The sequence below is a fragment of the Notothenia rossii genome, assembly GCF_949606895.1.
Source record: "Notothenia rossii genome assembly, chromosome: 2".
NCBI lineage: Eukaryota > Metazoa > Chordata > Actinopteri > Perciformes > Nototheniidae > Notothenia > Notothenia rossii.
This window is the reverse complement of record NC_136904.1, coordinates 28,018,224-28,034,858: the sequence shown is the minus strand read 5'-3', so window position 1 is coordinate 28,034,858 and position 16,635 is coordinate 28,018,224. Positions and strand designations below refer to the sequence as shown.

At 40.3% G+C, this 16,635-nt stretch overlaps 1 protein-coding gene across 8 annotated transcripts in view; it reads right to left on the bottom strand.

Annotated features, from left to right (window-relative positions):
- The window catches only part of csnk1g1 (casein kinase 1, gamma 1), a 30,464-nt gene that overhangs the window by 4,576 nt on the left and 9,253 nt on the right, over positions 1-16,635 (bottom strand). For 2 of the 8 annotated variants that reach the window (XR_013805190.1, XR_013805191.1), the window contains exons 5-13: positions 10,411-10,562; positions 7,233-7,467; positions 7,033-7,118; positions 6,517-6,601; positions 6,182-6,330; positions 5,972-6,079; positions 5,118-5,228; positions 2,682-3,351; positions 382-405 (exon numbers count right to left, since the gene is read on the bottom strand). Coding sequence is in view for 4 of the 8 variants with exons in the window: in XM_079664550.1 (XP_079520676.1) it covers positions 382-405; positions 3,245-3,351; positions 5,118-5,228; positions 5,972-6,079; positions 6,182-6,330; positions 6,517-6,601; positions 7,033-7,118; positions 7,233-7,467; positions 10,411-10,562 (1,057 nt within the window). In the remaining 4 variants the exon portion in view is untranslated. The remainder of the gene's footprint in view (positions 1-381; positions 406-2,681; positions 3,352-5,117; positions 5,229-5,971; positions 6,080-6,181; positions 6,331-6,516; positions 6,602-7,032; positions 7,119-7,232; positions 7,468-10,410; positions 10,563-16,635) is intronic. The other 6 variants (XM_079664550.1, XR_013805192.1, XR_013805193.1 and 3 more) reach the window with 6 other exon arrangements.

Genomic DNA, 16,635 nt, shown 5'->3' with positions numbered 1-16,635 from the left:
GACTAATTCATTAACAATAAATAATGGTGCACCATGCAACAAGAGTTTAAAGAGCTTAAATCTGGAGCCAAATGTTCTGTGAAAGAGCGATATCTGATCCCCTACAAATATAGCAGGGGCTCATGAAAAAGGTGATTTAGTAAACCTAGATCAAAGTCACTTGTTGATTCCTTCTGCACTGAGGGGAGTTCAAGTTTGAATATTCCTGCTCACATGACAGCACTGTTTACAGTATTCTTCACTTATCCGTCACTGGGCAGAAAAGAGCACAGACTTGAGAGTCTGTTACAATAGTTAAAATAACAACTCCACTGGACCCCAGCCCACGCTGTCCACTCCCTGTCCCATGAGTCTGATGTGGACGAGCAGAGAGGGACTCACCACAGGTTGAGCATTTTCACGCAGCTACAGAAGAAGAAAGAGTGTAAAGAGAAAAGAAAGATAGATTAATACAGCAAGACCAAGATGATGGACTGGGCACATGCCACACAAACATGCACACAAACACACACAGACCAACGGGACGCCAGTGGGCACAGAGAGGGGACGTTGGAGAGGTTAAAGGAGAAAGGGTCTCAGAGAAAGCTACAGAACGTCTGCTCTGCAGATTTCTTATCCCAGATTTCCTGCCTATGAGGATGTTAGAGGATAAAGATAAGTGGTGTAGTGTGTATGCTACATTTGCTAAATAATGCGTATTTACCAACCTTTTAAAACTACTTGCATCCTGAATACAAACAAATCAATTGCCCTTATGATTTAATTATCTATTTATTTCCAGTGTCTTTTTTCTTGTGTTTCTCAATGTCAGATATCAAATGCCTTTTTCTGTCTCGAAAATGGTTGGTGCACATCAATGAAAGTAAGTGCTTTCAACCATTCATAATCAATCCATCAGTAATATAGTTTTATAACTATAGATGTAGCTAATTTGGAAGCACAATTAAAAGTCTTAGCTGGTCTTTAGTACATGACTTTATTCACTGTATTGTCAATCTGCTGTCCAATCAACAGCAATCAACTATGTAATCAGGAAGTCACTGTAGCACCACAAGCTGTAAAACCTGTCAAAAATAACAGTTTTGGGAAGAGACCATTTATATTAAACATAAGTGCCATACATTTGTAAATATAGGAATAACTTTGCTTTATTTAGATAGTTAGAGTTATACTTTAAACAAATGCTATTTTTTGTAGATGATAGAATCACCAAAACCCAAAGTATATCCAACCTGATCCAGCACTAATCCCAAGAGAACTACGCCATTGGCATTAATTCACTCTACAAACATTATAATAACTCAAAATGCAAATCCTTAATTAAACTGTATCAGATGCATGATTTGCATTAATGACTTCATTTTTTTGTATCAAACACGCTGTTAATAATATCAAACAACCGCATGAATGGAGACAACAGGAGGAAGGCCTGTCATCTGGGCAGAAACAGAAGGAGTGCAGATTTAAGCGAATGAACCTGTGGGAAATTCATGAGAACACTTTCTTTCTTTTTTTTTTTAACAGTGGCTTCGATGGACTCAGATGGCAAAGATATTTACAATGTATTTTAGTAACTCCAACAAAGCTTGACATTTTCCTTTTAAATTTGAAATACATTTCTCTCATTTTAAATGGTTAACTGGCTCACTGATAATATATGATAAAGCACCATTTTTAGCATGTGTAATTGTGACTATTTCCGTAGTTTTAATAGCCAAATCTCTGTATGGTAGAATTTTCTCTCTTGCACGGTTTGTTTGTACTTTTAACAAACACAAATCTGCCTTACTGTATTATCAAACAGCCTCTAATACAGAAACGGTTCCTTATCACCTTTATTATAAATATATTTTTGTCTCAGAGATTACTTTCTTGGATCAGCTCTTCACATCCCTGTGTACCCCATGCACAGTTGGCAGCCAGCTATGCTGAAGACTAGGAACCATAGCAGTTTAGCTTCCAACTCTGAGATTAACTAAATGAAACCAATGCTAATGTATGCGGCTACCAGGTTTCTTTCCCTCCATGTTTGCCTCAAAAGTGACTGATACGATGACATCATTAGCATAATCTTTGTACATGTGACTAAGTTGCCACACGGACAATCTGGTGTGACATCAACTGGCTGCTTCCACAATACGCTCACAGAATCAGCTTGCATGGATCATCACTGACACTGTTAGACATGATGATCAACAGTGGAGGGTGTCTTTGAGAAGGTCATGCTGCTAAAAAGGTATACCCTCCAGAAAAACGCGGGCTAAAATCCTTGATTATGCGATTAAACATGCGGGGTTTTTATGCGGTGAAATAGCGGGAAAGTTGGGAAAAATAATAGATTTTTTTTTAAATATTGGGCTGTCTTATTTATTCTCTCTCACACACAACCTGCCACTAACGTTAATCCCGTTTCCTATTCAATGTTTATTTATTGTAAAAGCAATTGGGCTATTTTAATACCACACACACACACACACACACACACACACACACACACACACACACACACACACACACACACACACACACACACACACACACACACACACACACACACACACACACACACACACACACACACACACACACACACACACACACACACACACACACACACACACACACACACACACACACACACACACACTATCTGACCAGCTTCAATCTTGTAGGCTACTCACTTCGTTTCTTGTAGCCCTCGAAAGGGTTTTGGAGGTTGATGCCTCGGTGAACGTGAGTTGTTTGGCTTTCTTGTCCGCAGCAGCAGAAAGCATTTTCGAATGTTTGACGGAATCAAAGTGGGTCGTCACCGTCGATTTTCTCTAAGACTTATGCTCCAACACACAGTTGCACAGGGTGCGGCCTTTTAAAAATATGCGCCATTTTGCTGATTATGCGGTAGATTCTGCGATTGCAGAATCGCGTTTTTCTGGAGGGTCTAAAAAGGGAGTGCCAGTGTAGTCTGTGTTGGGCTGCTCAGGCGACGGGTTGAGAGGTTAAACATAATCAACATTGTCTGTCTTAATATCTAATTAAGGAAACAGCGAAGAAACAGGCAGCAGTCAAGTTCAGAAACTCGCACAAGCAGACAGAAGATGAGAGGAGAAGGATAACAGCTGAGGGGTGGGGGCTGTTACAATTCAACAGCTTAGCAGAGAGTGGTGAGAGACAGAGAGGAAGAGCGGAGAGAAAGGAAGAGGCAGATGGACATATTGGAGAGATGTGGCGAGCGTATGACACATACTTGGCCTCGTCGACCACTTCCACCTCTGCCTGAGCTGTGATGGGAGCGTTGGAATGAACCGTCAGGGGATCGTCTGCATTCAGCTCCCCGTTGGTTGAGCTGACCACCTGTGGCACAGACGCGTGTTACTTCAAAAACACTAAATGATGTTCAGGCCAGAACCAACTAAGAACTCGTCCAGCTGTGATGGAGACTTCCTCTGGTTAAACACTAAATCTAATGTTACTTTACCAAATCACTTTTATTGTTTATTATTCTGTTTTTCAAATTCACTTTCCAGTCTGTATGCCAGTATAGAGGAAAACTGTAAAAGTATAAACCCTTTGCAAAATCAAAAATACATGGATGAAAGATATGACACCAAACTGCCACCAGCAGACAAACTAAAGTGTGCAAAGCTATTGGTGGTTTCACCTGTAGAAGAAATGCATAATAATTATTTCAAAAATGTGTGTCTTTTGAGCATAGGTGTGCTCAGTGTACGCCTTTGAGATTCTCAGCTATTTGAAGCCATCCAATTCCATTCATGATGCAAAAAATGTACAAAGATCTTCTGCTGAAGGAAGGACATTAACTTAGTGAATTTCATTTAGCAGAGAAGTCAGACATCTACTGTAGCCTGCACTGTACACACCTATGCAGACTTGTTGAAGACAGTCTTTGGTAATGGCTATAAGGCAAAATAACACCAGTATGTTCCTTAATGTTCAATGACCCTCTTCAACTAAAGAGCATGCACTAAGCGGGCTGAGCCGGGTCGCCCTGCCATGCAAAAGAGGGCTTCTTGATCTGCAAGGAATGTCCAAGCGCGATGACCTGAGATCAACATGCCACTACCAGGCCTGCTGTTCAAAAAGCTTCATCACACTTTCACCATCTGGGGTGGGTGGCACCAGATGACATGCATATGGTGGAGCAGAAAAAAATAACATTTCCCAGCCAGGGCTAAAGGGGGAGAGGAGGGGGGAGTTTATGGTTGTAGATCTGTCTCACATGCCAGGCTAAAATACAAAATAAACATTGTGTCCTTTTATTAACTGTTGCTTGTTAATCAGATGTGGTCAAAGTAATTAGAAATACCTAATTTCAATCGCTCTTATGGGATCGAGTCAACAGGGAAAGTCTATTTATCCTGTATGACCTGGAGAGTATGTCTGAATGTCAGTCATTAACTGAAATCTGCCATAATAATGCAGAATCACTTTTTGTAAATGTTTCGGTAAACTTAAAAATAACTTTTTCATATTTTCTCAAACTGTCACTATATCCTGACAGTATGGCGCTAGAGAGATAATGTGTGCAAATGTTTTATATTTCTCTCTTTCCCCCCATTAATACGAACGGTATTTGCCATTCCGCAGCTCCATAGTCTCTGACAAAGTAGCACACAACTATGAACCTAAATAGCGCGGATCAAATACAGAACAAGATACTACATTTCTTGTCTGAAGTGCTTTCATATTTTAACTAAAGATTAAACTTTTTTAATGAGCTTTTTGAGCTGGCTGCCATGATATAAACAATTGAGCCGAAACCAATCACCGTCCACTGGAGCTTTGTTAAATCAAATGAGGTTCAATATGATTGACACAGCGTAACAGACTCCTCGGCTCGGATTGGTTAATTTACCAGATGATTGTTCTCATATACTAAAATCAGGATAAATTAAGCGTTTCAGGATATAGTAACAGATTCTTTTTTTTTTACACAAGTCACCATCTTCAGCGTTGAAAAGGTTCAACACATATATAAGTGATGTAGCGAAGTGTTGCTAGGACTTTGACTTATTTATTTTAGATTAGATTCTATGAGACAGATCTGACTCCACAGAGATCGGGTGGGGGGTGTGGTTGATCAGGTGAGGGATGTATACCTGCACTGAGCCCCCGTGCCTGTCCGCTGCCAGGTGGGAGGTCAGGTAGGAGGAGTTTGCTTGGCGTGTGGGCTGCACCTCCCATGCTCCTCGTCGGTCTGAGGCTGCTGTCTGCTCAGGGGCGTCGGTGATGTGGGGGGGAGTGGCATTGGGGGTGCGATGGTAGAGGGTGGGGGTGGTGATGGAATAATTGCGTTAGGAAAGATGGATATTTGGGTGTGCGAGGTCAGGTACCATGCAAAGCAGCATGAGAAATGGAGAACAAAAAATGTAACAAAATAAAAGTGAATAAAACTCAAAGCAACGCTTCAGCCAAAGAATTGAACCAGAAACTAATGAGCTCAAAGCCAAGCGAGGGTAAGCTCTTAAACTTAAGCCTATATCCTTTTATTTGGAATTTAAACTAAACCTATATTATCATTTCTTTTATGAGAAAAGTTGTTTGATGAGTTGTCTTTGTACAAGCTATTAACAGTAGGAATCAAATACACACATTCGTGTTTACACATGTGCAAAGGGAAACTGCAGTCCCTTAGAAATGCTGTAATTATTGCAATGATATATATCTAAAAAAAGAAATGCTTCACACTCATACAGTATTACATTCTTTACGTGCTTTACAACTCGTATACTTTAATTTTATTTAGTGATAACGATAACTTCCTGATAACGGCGGAATCCTGAGTAAAGAAGCTTATGCGTTACAGTTCCCTTAATCGCAGGTTAGATTAAAGGTCACCCCGAAACCTGACATCTTTTCAATAGGGGGATATGTATGGTTCATTCATACATGTATACAAGATGTGATTGAACCCTTGATTTCACTCCATAAAAAGACCAAAAGGAGGGTGTACCTGGTTTCTAATGGGTGGGTGCTGTGTGGGCCGGTCTCTGTGAGGATGGGTCTCTCTCGTCACAGCAGAGGCTGCCGAGTCTATGTGGGTAGACCCCACTGGTGTGGGCTGAGGGGAAATATCACCAGTTCAATCCTGTTCCTTTTAGCTTGGTAAAAAAAATGATTTGTCCAAATTAAAACGTGTCTGTTGTTTATGTGCGTGACTTACTATGTGCCTGCCAACCCAGTCGTAGGTGTAATCAAAGGTGTATCCCTTCCTCTCAAACAGTTCGGTGAACAGAGTCCGCAGATATTCATAGTCCGGCTTTTCAAAGAAGTCCAACCGTCTCACATATCGCAGGTAGGTGGCCATCTCCTCTGAATTAAAAAATAGAAGAATGGTTTCACCTTTTATATAGATATTAAAATCCTAATAGTGAGATGACATTTACATTTCTTTTATCTGGAAACGTCCAGTTGTAAAAGGTTAAATCAGAGGCTATGCGATCATTTTCAAGCTTTTCAACATGATCCATAAGTAAATCACATCCATCGTCAGTGTACCTGGGAAGTTCTCACAGAGGACCTCGATGGGAGTGTTTCGTTTGGTGTCTCCAATCTTCTGGTATCGCTCTTTCAATGTGTCTGCCTGCAGCGCAATCAAAACAAGAAGACATTTGAACAAATTCTGATGTCTGACGAGCACTAATCAGAATGATATGACAATTCCTAATATAGACTGCTTAAAATACATCTTAAATCATTACTGTACAGATTAGTGGATTACACAAAGGGACAATTTGTTTATTTCCAATTCATACTATCACTTCTTATTTCTCTTTAGTTGCAGCAAAAACACTAATTTTATTTTTATATATTTACATTGTCTCATGTAAACTCGATTGGGACTAACACAAACTGCCTGAAAGCTGATTCTAAAATTGTTCATAACCAACTTCAATTAAAACAACATTGGTGCTCTGAAGGTTGCAGACCAGATCACTTCAGCTCTCAGATGTGTACATGCTTTTCTAAAAAGGATAATACTGATTTTGAAACACTTCCATGTACTTGGCATACCTTCAGTCCTTGCCATGGTAGGCTCCCACGAAGGAAATACATGAACATGTGGCCTAAGGCCTCCAGGTCATCTCGCCGGCTTTGCTCTATATCAATAGATTTGATAACATTTCACTGAGAAACTTCAAGAAATAACCACAAACCACATTGCATAATAAACATGTTAGACAACTACAGAATTAAAACAAAGCTATTCTTACCTTTGCCTAAATGTGTATTGATAGACATATATCGGGCAGTGCCAGTCAAGCTCTTATGCTCCCTGTATGGAATGTGTTTTTTGGTCTCGGGGTCGATGTACTCTTTGGCCAGACCAAAGTCAATGATGTGGATGATGTTTTCCTTTTTATTCCCTTGCCGTCCGATGAGAAAGTTTTCAGGTTTTACATCTCTATAGATGAGGTTTTTAGAGTGCACATACTCCATTCGAGAAATCTGATGGGAGAGAATACAGCAGTCAGCAAAATCAACATTGACAAAAATCTGATATTATCACAATCCAGAACAAAAAGTCAACAGAGCGGGAGTCAACAGGTCACAATCACTCAAAACTGACATTTCAATGAAAGTCCACTGTTGCGGTGTGTCAGTCTTATCAAGAACATTGTATTTCTTATCGAATCCATGTCCGCATTATTACACATTAATGGTGCATACCACCAAGTCACTCACGAAGATCAGTTTATTAGTCATTGTTTTAAATGCTTCTGTGGTTTTGTCAGGGAGACTAACAATGTATGAGAGAAACATCAACTTTTTAAAAAGGCATGAGGGTATTTTCATTATCTCATTCTCATGTTTAATGAAAAATGCAATTGAGTTGCATTATGGGAAATCCAGAATTCAGTGTTTTAGCCATACCCATAAAAACAAAGACATACATTCTTGGTCTGTGCGACATCAAAATAGTGTCTTTCTTTATGAAAGGTATATGGTAATGCCAGAGCAGCCCTTGGAAGACATGCTGAAAGACACAAACCTTATAACCAAAACGAGCACAGAACACATTATTTTTATGAAATCCCTGACGTTACAAAATTGTGAGCTGGGTCGAATAATGATAATTTATCATGAATGTTTTACAATTAATCAATGAACGCTTTAGTCCATTAAATGTCTCAAAGGTGACAAATCATCTACAACGTAGTCAATTAATTTATGGTGATTCACCAATGATTAATTGACTCACTGCTTGAGCACTTTGCTGCACAGCTCCAGCAGTGAGCCATTAAAGACCATTATGCAATGGGATCTCATGAGCCGGGCCAGGGCAGTACATCCTTCACCACCCTTCCTCAGATTAAGGTCATCTTCAAACTCGGCATACATTTTGATCTCAACTACAGTTCTGTAAAGTTTCATAACTGCATCTTGCAGGGTTGAGACGCCATGAAAACATCTTCCTACAGACAGATATATAAAACACATTACGAAGTACTAAAAGCTTATGTGGTAGTACCCACAACAGAAGGTGTCTCCAGGAGCACATTTTGCCCTGGTGATACACACACAGACTCCCAGGATAAAAACAATACCAGCCTCACTGCCGTGGCTGGTAATTACTATCCCACAACAAAAGCCTCTCTTGATGTGGAGCCAGAATTTCAAGCCACTAGCTGAGATGTGAAACCTTCCTGCTAGGACTTCAAAAGCACAAGGCATCAAGATCAAAACAACGTGTTAGTAGATTAAATCTTAACAAAGCGCTCAGAGCAGTTACCATCCATAAAAAAAGGAAATTGTGTAGGAGAGCGGTCTCACAACACTTAGGCCACGTTTACACAGAGACGAAAACGAACCTTAGTCGATATCAAAAAAGTCTTCCATCCACGCGGAATCGGCTCAAGAAACGTGTCTGTCCACACGAGACCGCTCTACCCGCTGGAGACGCTGTAGTACATATGCCGGGCCTGTAAGTGGTGCTGTACTTCCGCCACAAATTACACCAAAAGCAGTGAATAAGACCTCCCGAGCATGGTTGCCATTCTGTTTATTCTCCGCGGTGGATTTAGCAACATGTAGTACATGTAGTTCTCCATGTCCACTTGTTGCTGATGGTTGTAGTAGAGGAGCTGTAGATTTTTGCACGAACATCTGTAGCATGGTCAGTAGCGTCTGGAGCACGAAAGCAACCCTGTGATCCGCCGCCGCCGTTGTTGTTGTTGTTGGTGAAACACATCAGCAATGACGTGGGTGACGCAGGGGTGAGCAGCAGAGGTGTGTAGAGACGGGGCTATGGCTTCATCGTTATCAGGAAATTATCGTATAGGACGTACACACGGAGCCGTTTGGCCCCCCAGAGCGTTTCGTCCGCAGATCTACCCACCATGGGAGCCGTTATCGTTTGAGGGCTCCGTTTTCCGCAGTTCCGTTACGGCCTCGTGTGAACGAACCTTCCATACGATAGAGAACTGTAGCGGATAACGGCCCGTACTCACAGCAGCTTTGAAATAATCTTGAAAATCTTGGAGGTGGGCGTGTCTGAAAGCTTGGGGATTTTTTGCGAGCAACGCGACCAACAACCAATCACATGAATCTTCCGCCCCGACATACAAAGCAATAGCAATGTAAAACGAAGTAAACTGGATACAAAATCCCCAAACAGGCGAAAACCTACCAGTTTGTATCCCGGTAAATAGTCTGGTCGTAAAGAACCGGGTGATTTGATACCGTCATTTCTCGTTTGGAATATGAGGAAATGAACTGCGGTATGTCTCTCCCAGCTTACAGGTGGTTTGATTGGCTAGCGCTTGTACTGTCAGATTTGCATAAACGGGATTTGATTGGCTGACGCTTCCACCTCAGCTTCAAAAGTTGAACATTGCTTTTGAATCCTGAAAATCCTGAAAATCTTCGCTTTGCTTCCCAACAATGCTGTTCGGCGAAAAGCGAGGCAAAGTGACGTCACCCCATTCAAAGTGAATGGGCAGAGAAGCGTTGGAAGCTTTTTTTTAAGCTGCTGTGTGGACGGGCCATAACACCCGTTTTGTCTCCATATAAACATGGCCTTATTGAGGGATTACTCACTTCAGCCAAAAAATAAAGAGGAAGACCAACATGATAAATACAGAGAAGAGATTGGCTGAGATGCAGGCTTTGTGTGCAGTTTTGTAGATTTCCTTACGAATTTGCAGGGGATATCTTCATTACAAGAGCATTGCAGATTTTATGCTGACAAAATGAAATGCTAGAAAATCTCAGATGTCTGAGGCGCCTAAAACACTGAGTAAAGCTCTCTATCAGACACAATTTGTGCTCCATCTTGGGCGTGAACTTTCAGAAGATAGTTGAGTTAAGTGTAAGAGTTGAGTTTCATAGTCTTAATAAATTAGTGTTAGCTCTTTAAAACATCTTACTGTGTAACATCTTTGAACTCACCAGCTGAATAGCTATCATTAAGACAGTCTTCAGTGAAAAGGTCCGGTCACAAAGGTCAAACAGGTCCTCTAGACTGGGGCCCAGCAGCTCCAGAACCATGGCGTTGTATTTCCCACAGGGCCCAAAGTAGAACACCTGGGGCACGCCTTCAGCTGAAACACAAGGAGAAAGCCATTAGACTTCAAAGAGAGTGGACAGAGCTGTACTTGTACATTTGTCTTCACAAGCTTTTATAGTTCAATCACGAGTTTGCAAGTGATGCACTGTTGAAGGAAAAGCAAAACCATTAAGTAGATGATAACAACAAATCATTTTGTATGTCAGTTGTATAAACTAGTGGGGAGTTTATTATTCCAGTCTCTCTTGACTAATGATATTTCTAAGTTCAGTCCAGGGTGAACCATAAGGGGCCTCAGACGGGTCAGAGAGGAGGGGGGGGCGCCACAAGGTTACTGAGGATAGGGAGCAGAGAAAGCTGCTAGGTAAAGATTAACCTTAGAGTGAAATGCAGCACAGTCAGTGCCTGCAAATAAAACTGTGTCACTCCTCTACTGCAGGCTGAAAACTCATCTTTTCACTCCCTCATATAACATTCTCCCAACTGGATTACATCCTCTCCGTTCTTCTCACTGTAATTGCTCTAAATCCCTTCCATCTGTCACCTTGGCTCTCATTTGAGATCTTTACAATGCAGTTTGGGGTTGTGTGATCAGTCTAATGCTATAAAAATAATAATAATAATAATAACAATAATAATAATTGGTCCTGGGCTCTGACCTATTACTCCTTTGTATTGGTTGTTTATAATACTGGTGATCTGGAAATTAAATCTCCCTGTACAGTTACACTTCCAGATAAAGTAAGTGAGCTTTAAGCCTACAAGTATAATATGAAGGGTGAAAAGTGTGTTGTTTTACCTTTTCTCTTATTCCTACAGTTTTTATTATAAAAAGCACACAAAGGGCTTTCTGTCTTTCTGCTTTTTAGAGGCTCACCATCCAGCACACAGTGTGACATTATTTGTATTATAATCTAATGATTTGTAGGATTTCAAGTTTTATGCACATCCAATTCCTTAACGTTAATAATAGTGATATCTGTATTCTTTGTCGTTTTCATGACCACATCCTGAACTTTGTTTCAAAAACAGGAAATCAGGTCAAACTGTTAATTGCCTTATTGGGGAGCAGGATTTAAAGTTTGTCCCTGCTTATTGCTGAGTCCCATTAAAGTGGGCGCTTCAATCATACAGACCTTGTTTGATCAGACTGCTTAAACTCAGCTCAGTCCTTGAAAATATTATAATTGCATGAAAGTTAGAAGAAGAAGGGACTTCCTGATTGCTTTTCATGTCCCTGTTCCTCAAGCCATTCTTTTAATATTGAGTATCAGCAGATTTCAAAATGAAAATAACTAATTGAGAGATAAAGCTAGTGCTACCTTGAGATCTGCACTATCTGGGTGTCATTTAGTTAGGGTTTGTTCTTGTGCTGATTTTTATCATTGATATTACCCTTAAGAAATTTCACATTAGACAAATTGAATATTCACCTTCGGTTGGAAATTGTGTAAGGAAGTGCTCAAGAAACATGACCTTAATTGCTCATTTGGTCGAAAACAAATGACCATCAGAAACCGGTCAAAAGTCTTGACCCCTCGCAGCTTTCAACTTCTAACAGTCTGTGGTGGCTTGAACCCTGAGATCGCTGCTTTTAATACTAGAGTTAATACATTTTGTTTCCAACTAACACATTTACTTTATCTCAGTCTCTATTTCTTCAAACTTGAAGATTTTTTTTCTCTGCAGATATACCTTTGCAACTTTTGGACAGCCTGCCATCTCACAATATATTGGTTTTATAATCAGTTCATTCATTTTTTGTGTGCCCAATGAAGGAGAAATTGTGTGCCACAATGAAGGGGACATTTAATTTCCTTGTTATTTTGTTGAGTAGTTGAAGCAAAGAATAAAACTCAGAAAGCGAATTCTTAACCCGTTTGAATGCGTTAACACATTTATCTTTATATATTAATGCTCCCGAGGGCATTCCACCCACAAGCTGGGTAATAGTTAATACACTGCAGTATAAACAGTGGCGTGAATGCTGTCAGCTAGCATATGGGCATGTAGGAGGCATGCTGTGCTCCATCTTGTGTTTCTGGACACCATTATGCAGTTCTGTGGGTTGCTAATTGTACCACAGGAATGAGTGCCTTGAAACCCCGGATGACTGTGGGAGGCCTGAAAATGTGGCAGATTGGAGATGTGCTGTAAGTAAGTGGAAAAACGGTGGTTCAATTGAAAACAAAGTTGGTCAAGCTTTTAACTAGCAAAGGGTATCCAGGGATCACCCAACAACTGTTCTGAAAATACAACTCATCTCTAATTGTACAAGAAGACTTGGAGCTACCACTTTTGTAGGGACCACTTTTGACTTTCATCTATTTACTATATATATATAATATACATAATGGGAGGAATTCCTATTTAGTATAGTGTAGTTCTGACTTTGTCTTTAAGACATTTCTACAGTGTAATATAAAAGTATTTCATAAGTCACAGCAGCAGGTTTAAAAGAATAAATCCCTGCAACAAGGTTTTATGTGGGCTTTCACAAATGTATCAGTTATGTCAGCTGTTGAATAAAAAAAGTCTATCTCGTAGGATAGAAGAAAGATTTTTAATGCATTACTGTAATCCGATGGAGGCACTGGCTTAAATCCCCTGTCACACTGTCCCGAAATTGACACCCGATGGACACACGATTAAGGAAAAGTTCAAATTCAGCTCTGATCGTAACAACATCGGGACATTCGTGAGGGCATCTTAAGCCATCGTATGACCGCCGGTGGAGTTTCTCAGGCTCCGGCAGCAACTTCGTGAGCGGCAACTTCGTAAGGCACTCGTGAGGGCATCTTGTCAAATCGTGAGGGCATCTTGTTATCATCGGTGCCATCGGGCATTCGCCCTCACTCTGATTGGGGCGAATGCCCGATGGCACCGATGATAACAAGATGCTCTTACGATGGCCTTACGAAGGGCAAAATTGACACACAAATTCAACACGAAAATGAACCTTCGCAAGGTCCTTCGGCAATTTTTTGGCATGCCAAAGATTTTGCCACCGCTCACGAAGTTGCTGCCGGAGCCTGAGAAACTCCATCGGCGGTCATACGATGGCTTAAGTTGCCCTCACGAATGTCCCGATGTTGTTACGATCAGAGCTGAATTTGAACTTTTCCTTTATCGTGTGGCCATCGGGTTGTTTTATTGCACAACAAAATCATGTAAACATATTATGTAAATAACCCAATTTGTGTTCTGTGAAACTGAAAAGGATATAATATATTATTTTGAAGGCGAGTTGAAAGGAAGTTGTTGTTGCTATGGAAACAACATTACGGAGAAAACTTCATATCTTCTACATATAAAGACGGATAAAGTAAAGAACAAAGTCTGAAAATATCAGTACAGTATAATAGTACTTTAACATAATCGTTTTTGTTACTTTCGTTGCAGTTGTATGTCTTAAATGTAATGTAAATGTTGCCTTCGTGTGGGGTTCGGGGCCATCTTCGTGCGAAATTCACAATTCCATATTCGTGTGTCCATCGGGTGTCAATTTCGGGACAGTGTGACAGGGGCTTTAGTCCTTTACAACAAAAAGGGGAACTAGTTGAATGTGCGATGACTGAATATGACTATTACTAGCTCAAATCTCCCATGACTGTGTGCTTTTCTTCACCCAGCTGCTGCCAACGATTATAACTTCATCTAAACTCCACGAAAACAGACCTGACCTTCAATGTTTTATTGTGACTGTCTGGTAGTAGTTGTTCCGTTATCAATATTTAACCAACAATGTGACATTGTGGGATGCAGAAAAAGTTACGTTTAAGCATAAACTTGTTTATATTTGATTCCTTTATTCCTTCATGCAAGTAGGCACCATCAAATGCCTTTAAAACAACAACACCACAAATGATACTGGGATTACTGTGTAGAACCTGTCTTTGTGGAGTTTGCATGTTCTCCTCATGCCTGTGTGGGTTTCCTCCCACAGTCCAAAGAAATGCAGGTTAGGTGAATTTGTGAATCTAAATTAAACTGTAGTTGTGAATTAGTTTTTCTTACTATATATATATAGAAATAATGTGCATACTAGTATGTGTGTCAGTCTAGCGATAGTTTAGAGATAGCTTAATAGATGGATTTTCGCAATGTAGATTTATGACAGGTATGTGAATACATGTGTGTATTAAAGAAGTAGTATAAGGAGACAGACGAGATCTTCATGGTTCTGAGTTGGCTCTTCAGAAAGCTTCAACTTTTGAGGATTTGAGCCGGCTTTCTGACAAACGTATTTGCTGGCACGCTTACATTTTGTGGCTGCTTTGCAAAACTGCCCTGCATAACTGTGACCACAAGTAACTGTCAGGCCTTTAAACAAAAACAAATCAACACTTTTAATGTGCAATCCTTTATAACATGTAGAAAGACTACTACAGGGCTGGTTTGTCTTTGATTTTCAAATGCTCACTGGGATTTTTTAAAGATATACAGAATACATTTCTTGAGTGCTCATAAATCACTGGCCGTGTTGCAAAGGTGAATTATTACATTAGCTTATACAGTATTCATCTAGATAAAGTTGAATTATTAAATGTCACATTGCTAAAAACAAATTCATACTGTATTTATTTCCATCCCTGTTGCTGCAGTTGTTATAATCTTTAAGATACATTTCTTAACAACTGATAAGAATCTAAAAAGCCAACAAAAACAATGCTCTCTAGCTTATTTTCTGAAAAACAGTGCCATGAGAGAAGTTCTATTCTTAACAATTATTGATGTGCTGCTGGCCTTTTCTTTACATGCCTGCAAAATATAGTACGCCTTGTCACTGTGGGAAATGTTTACTCTTTGGGTTTGCAATGGTCACAGAGCTGGTGTAGTGTTTCATGACCAGCTCTGACTGCCAATTCTTTTCACAGCTCGATAGTGGCCGCCCACCCTTGAACAAAACCCTCTTGATCTTCAAAACCATCTTGTGTCCTCAGCTAAATAAGGCCTCAGTCTGCGGGCTTGTAAAACCAAAGCAGCTTGAAGCTGTTATTGACTTCAATGATAAATATTCCCATCATATCTGGAAGGAAAATCCTAATTCCTAATTGAATTGTCCTCATTAAAACCAGTGACAGTTGGTTATGCACTGGATACGACACCTGATGGAACATCTGAGTCGAACCACATTTATTCATAAAGCCCCTGTCGCACAGACACTGGGACAACACATTGGCTGGGAGGAATGTGGCTAAACACACAGCCAAGAAGAAATGAGGTCACATCATCCCATCTGGAGGCGAGGACAGAGGCAGGTTAGTACTAAGAGAGGCAGACCCACTCTCTAAATATTTAATGAGTTTCCGCAGTTGGCCTTTTCCAGCCCTTGCAAAACAATAGCCATTACATTCCCAGTCTGGTTATCATATATGCGTGTAGCGATCCAAAAAGAACATCAAGGACCATAAATCACAAAAATGTGCCTTTTATCTTCCATGCCAAAATGTGACTGACCATCCCTAAACTGTATCACTGTGATTAAACCATTTTCTTTCTGATCATCAATCACTAGCGCCACTCTAGGTGTATCCAAGTGACAATAAGGGCAATGCTTACATTATTATTTAACCACTCTACCAGAAGAGCAACGCAAAACCATTACAAAACATTTTCTATTGTTCCATGGTTTCTAGTGTTCACACCCATTTCCTCTTGTACCATGTGAAAAAAGTTTCCCCTCATTTATTTCTCCGTTGTATTCATTTCATCCTCACAAGATTCCTGTCAGTACCAGTGATGCATCATCAGACCTTGACTAATCTTTGATGACAAACTGATAAACTCTCAGGGGAGCAATGGGAAGAAAAGTCTATGGAGCAGCTTGCATTGTATTGTTTTTCATTCTGAACACAGAATAACAAACCGTTGAGGGCACGGCTCCAACAAAATAACAATATTCTGAAAAAGACAAGCAGTTATGTCAGTGTTTGTACTGCAAGTGTGGACATCACTACTCGACCCCATTTCAACATCAGACAGTGCAGGGGAACAACTGTTACAATGACCGTTATGTTTGAAAAAAACATAAAACCTTAGAACAATGATTAAAACAAATATGTAATGGATTTCAGGATTTACCGTTACAGGTAAAGCCTCAAGAT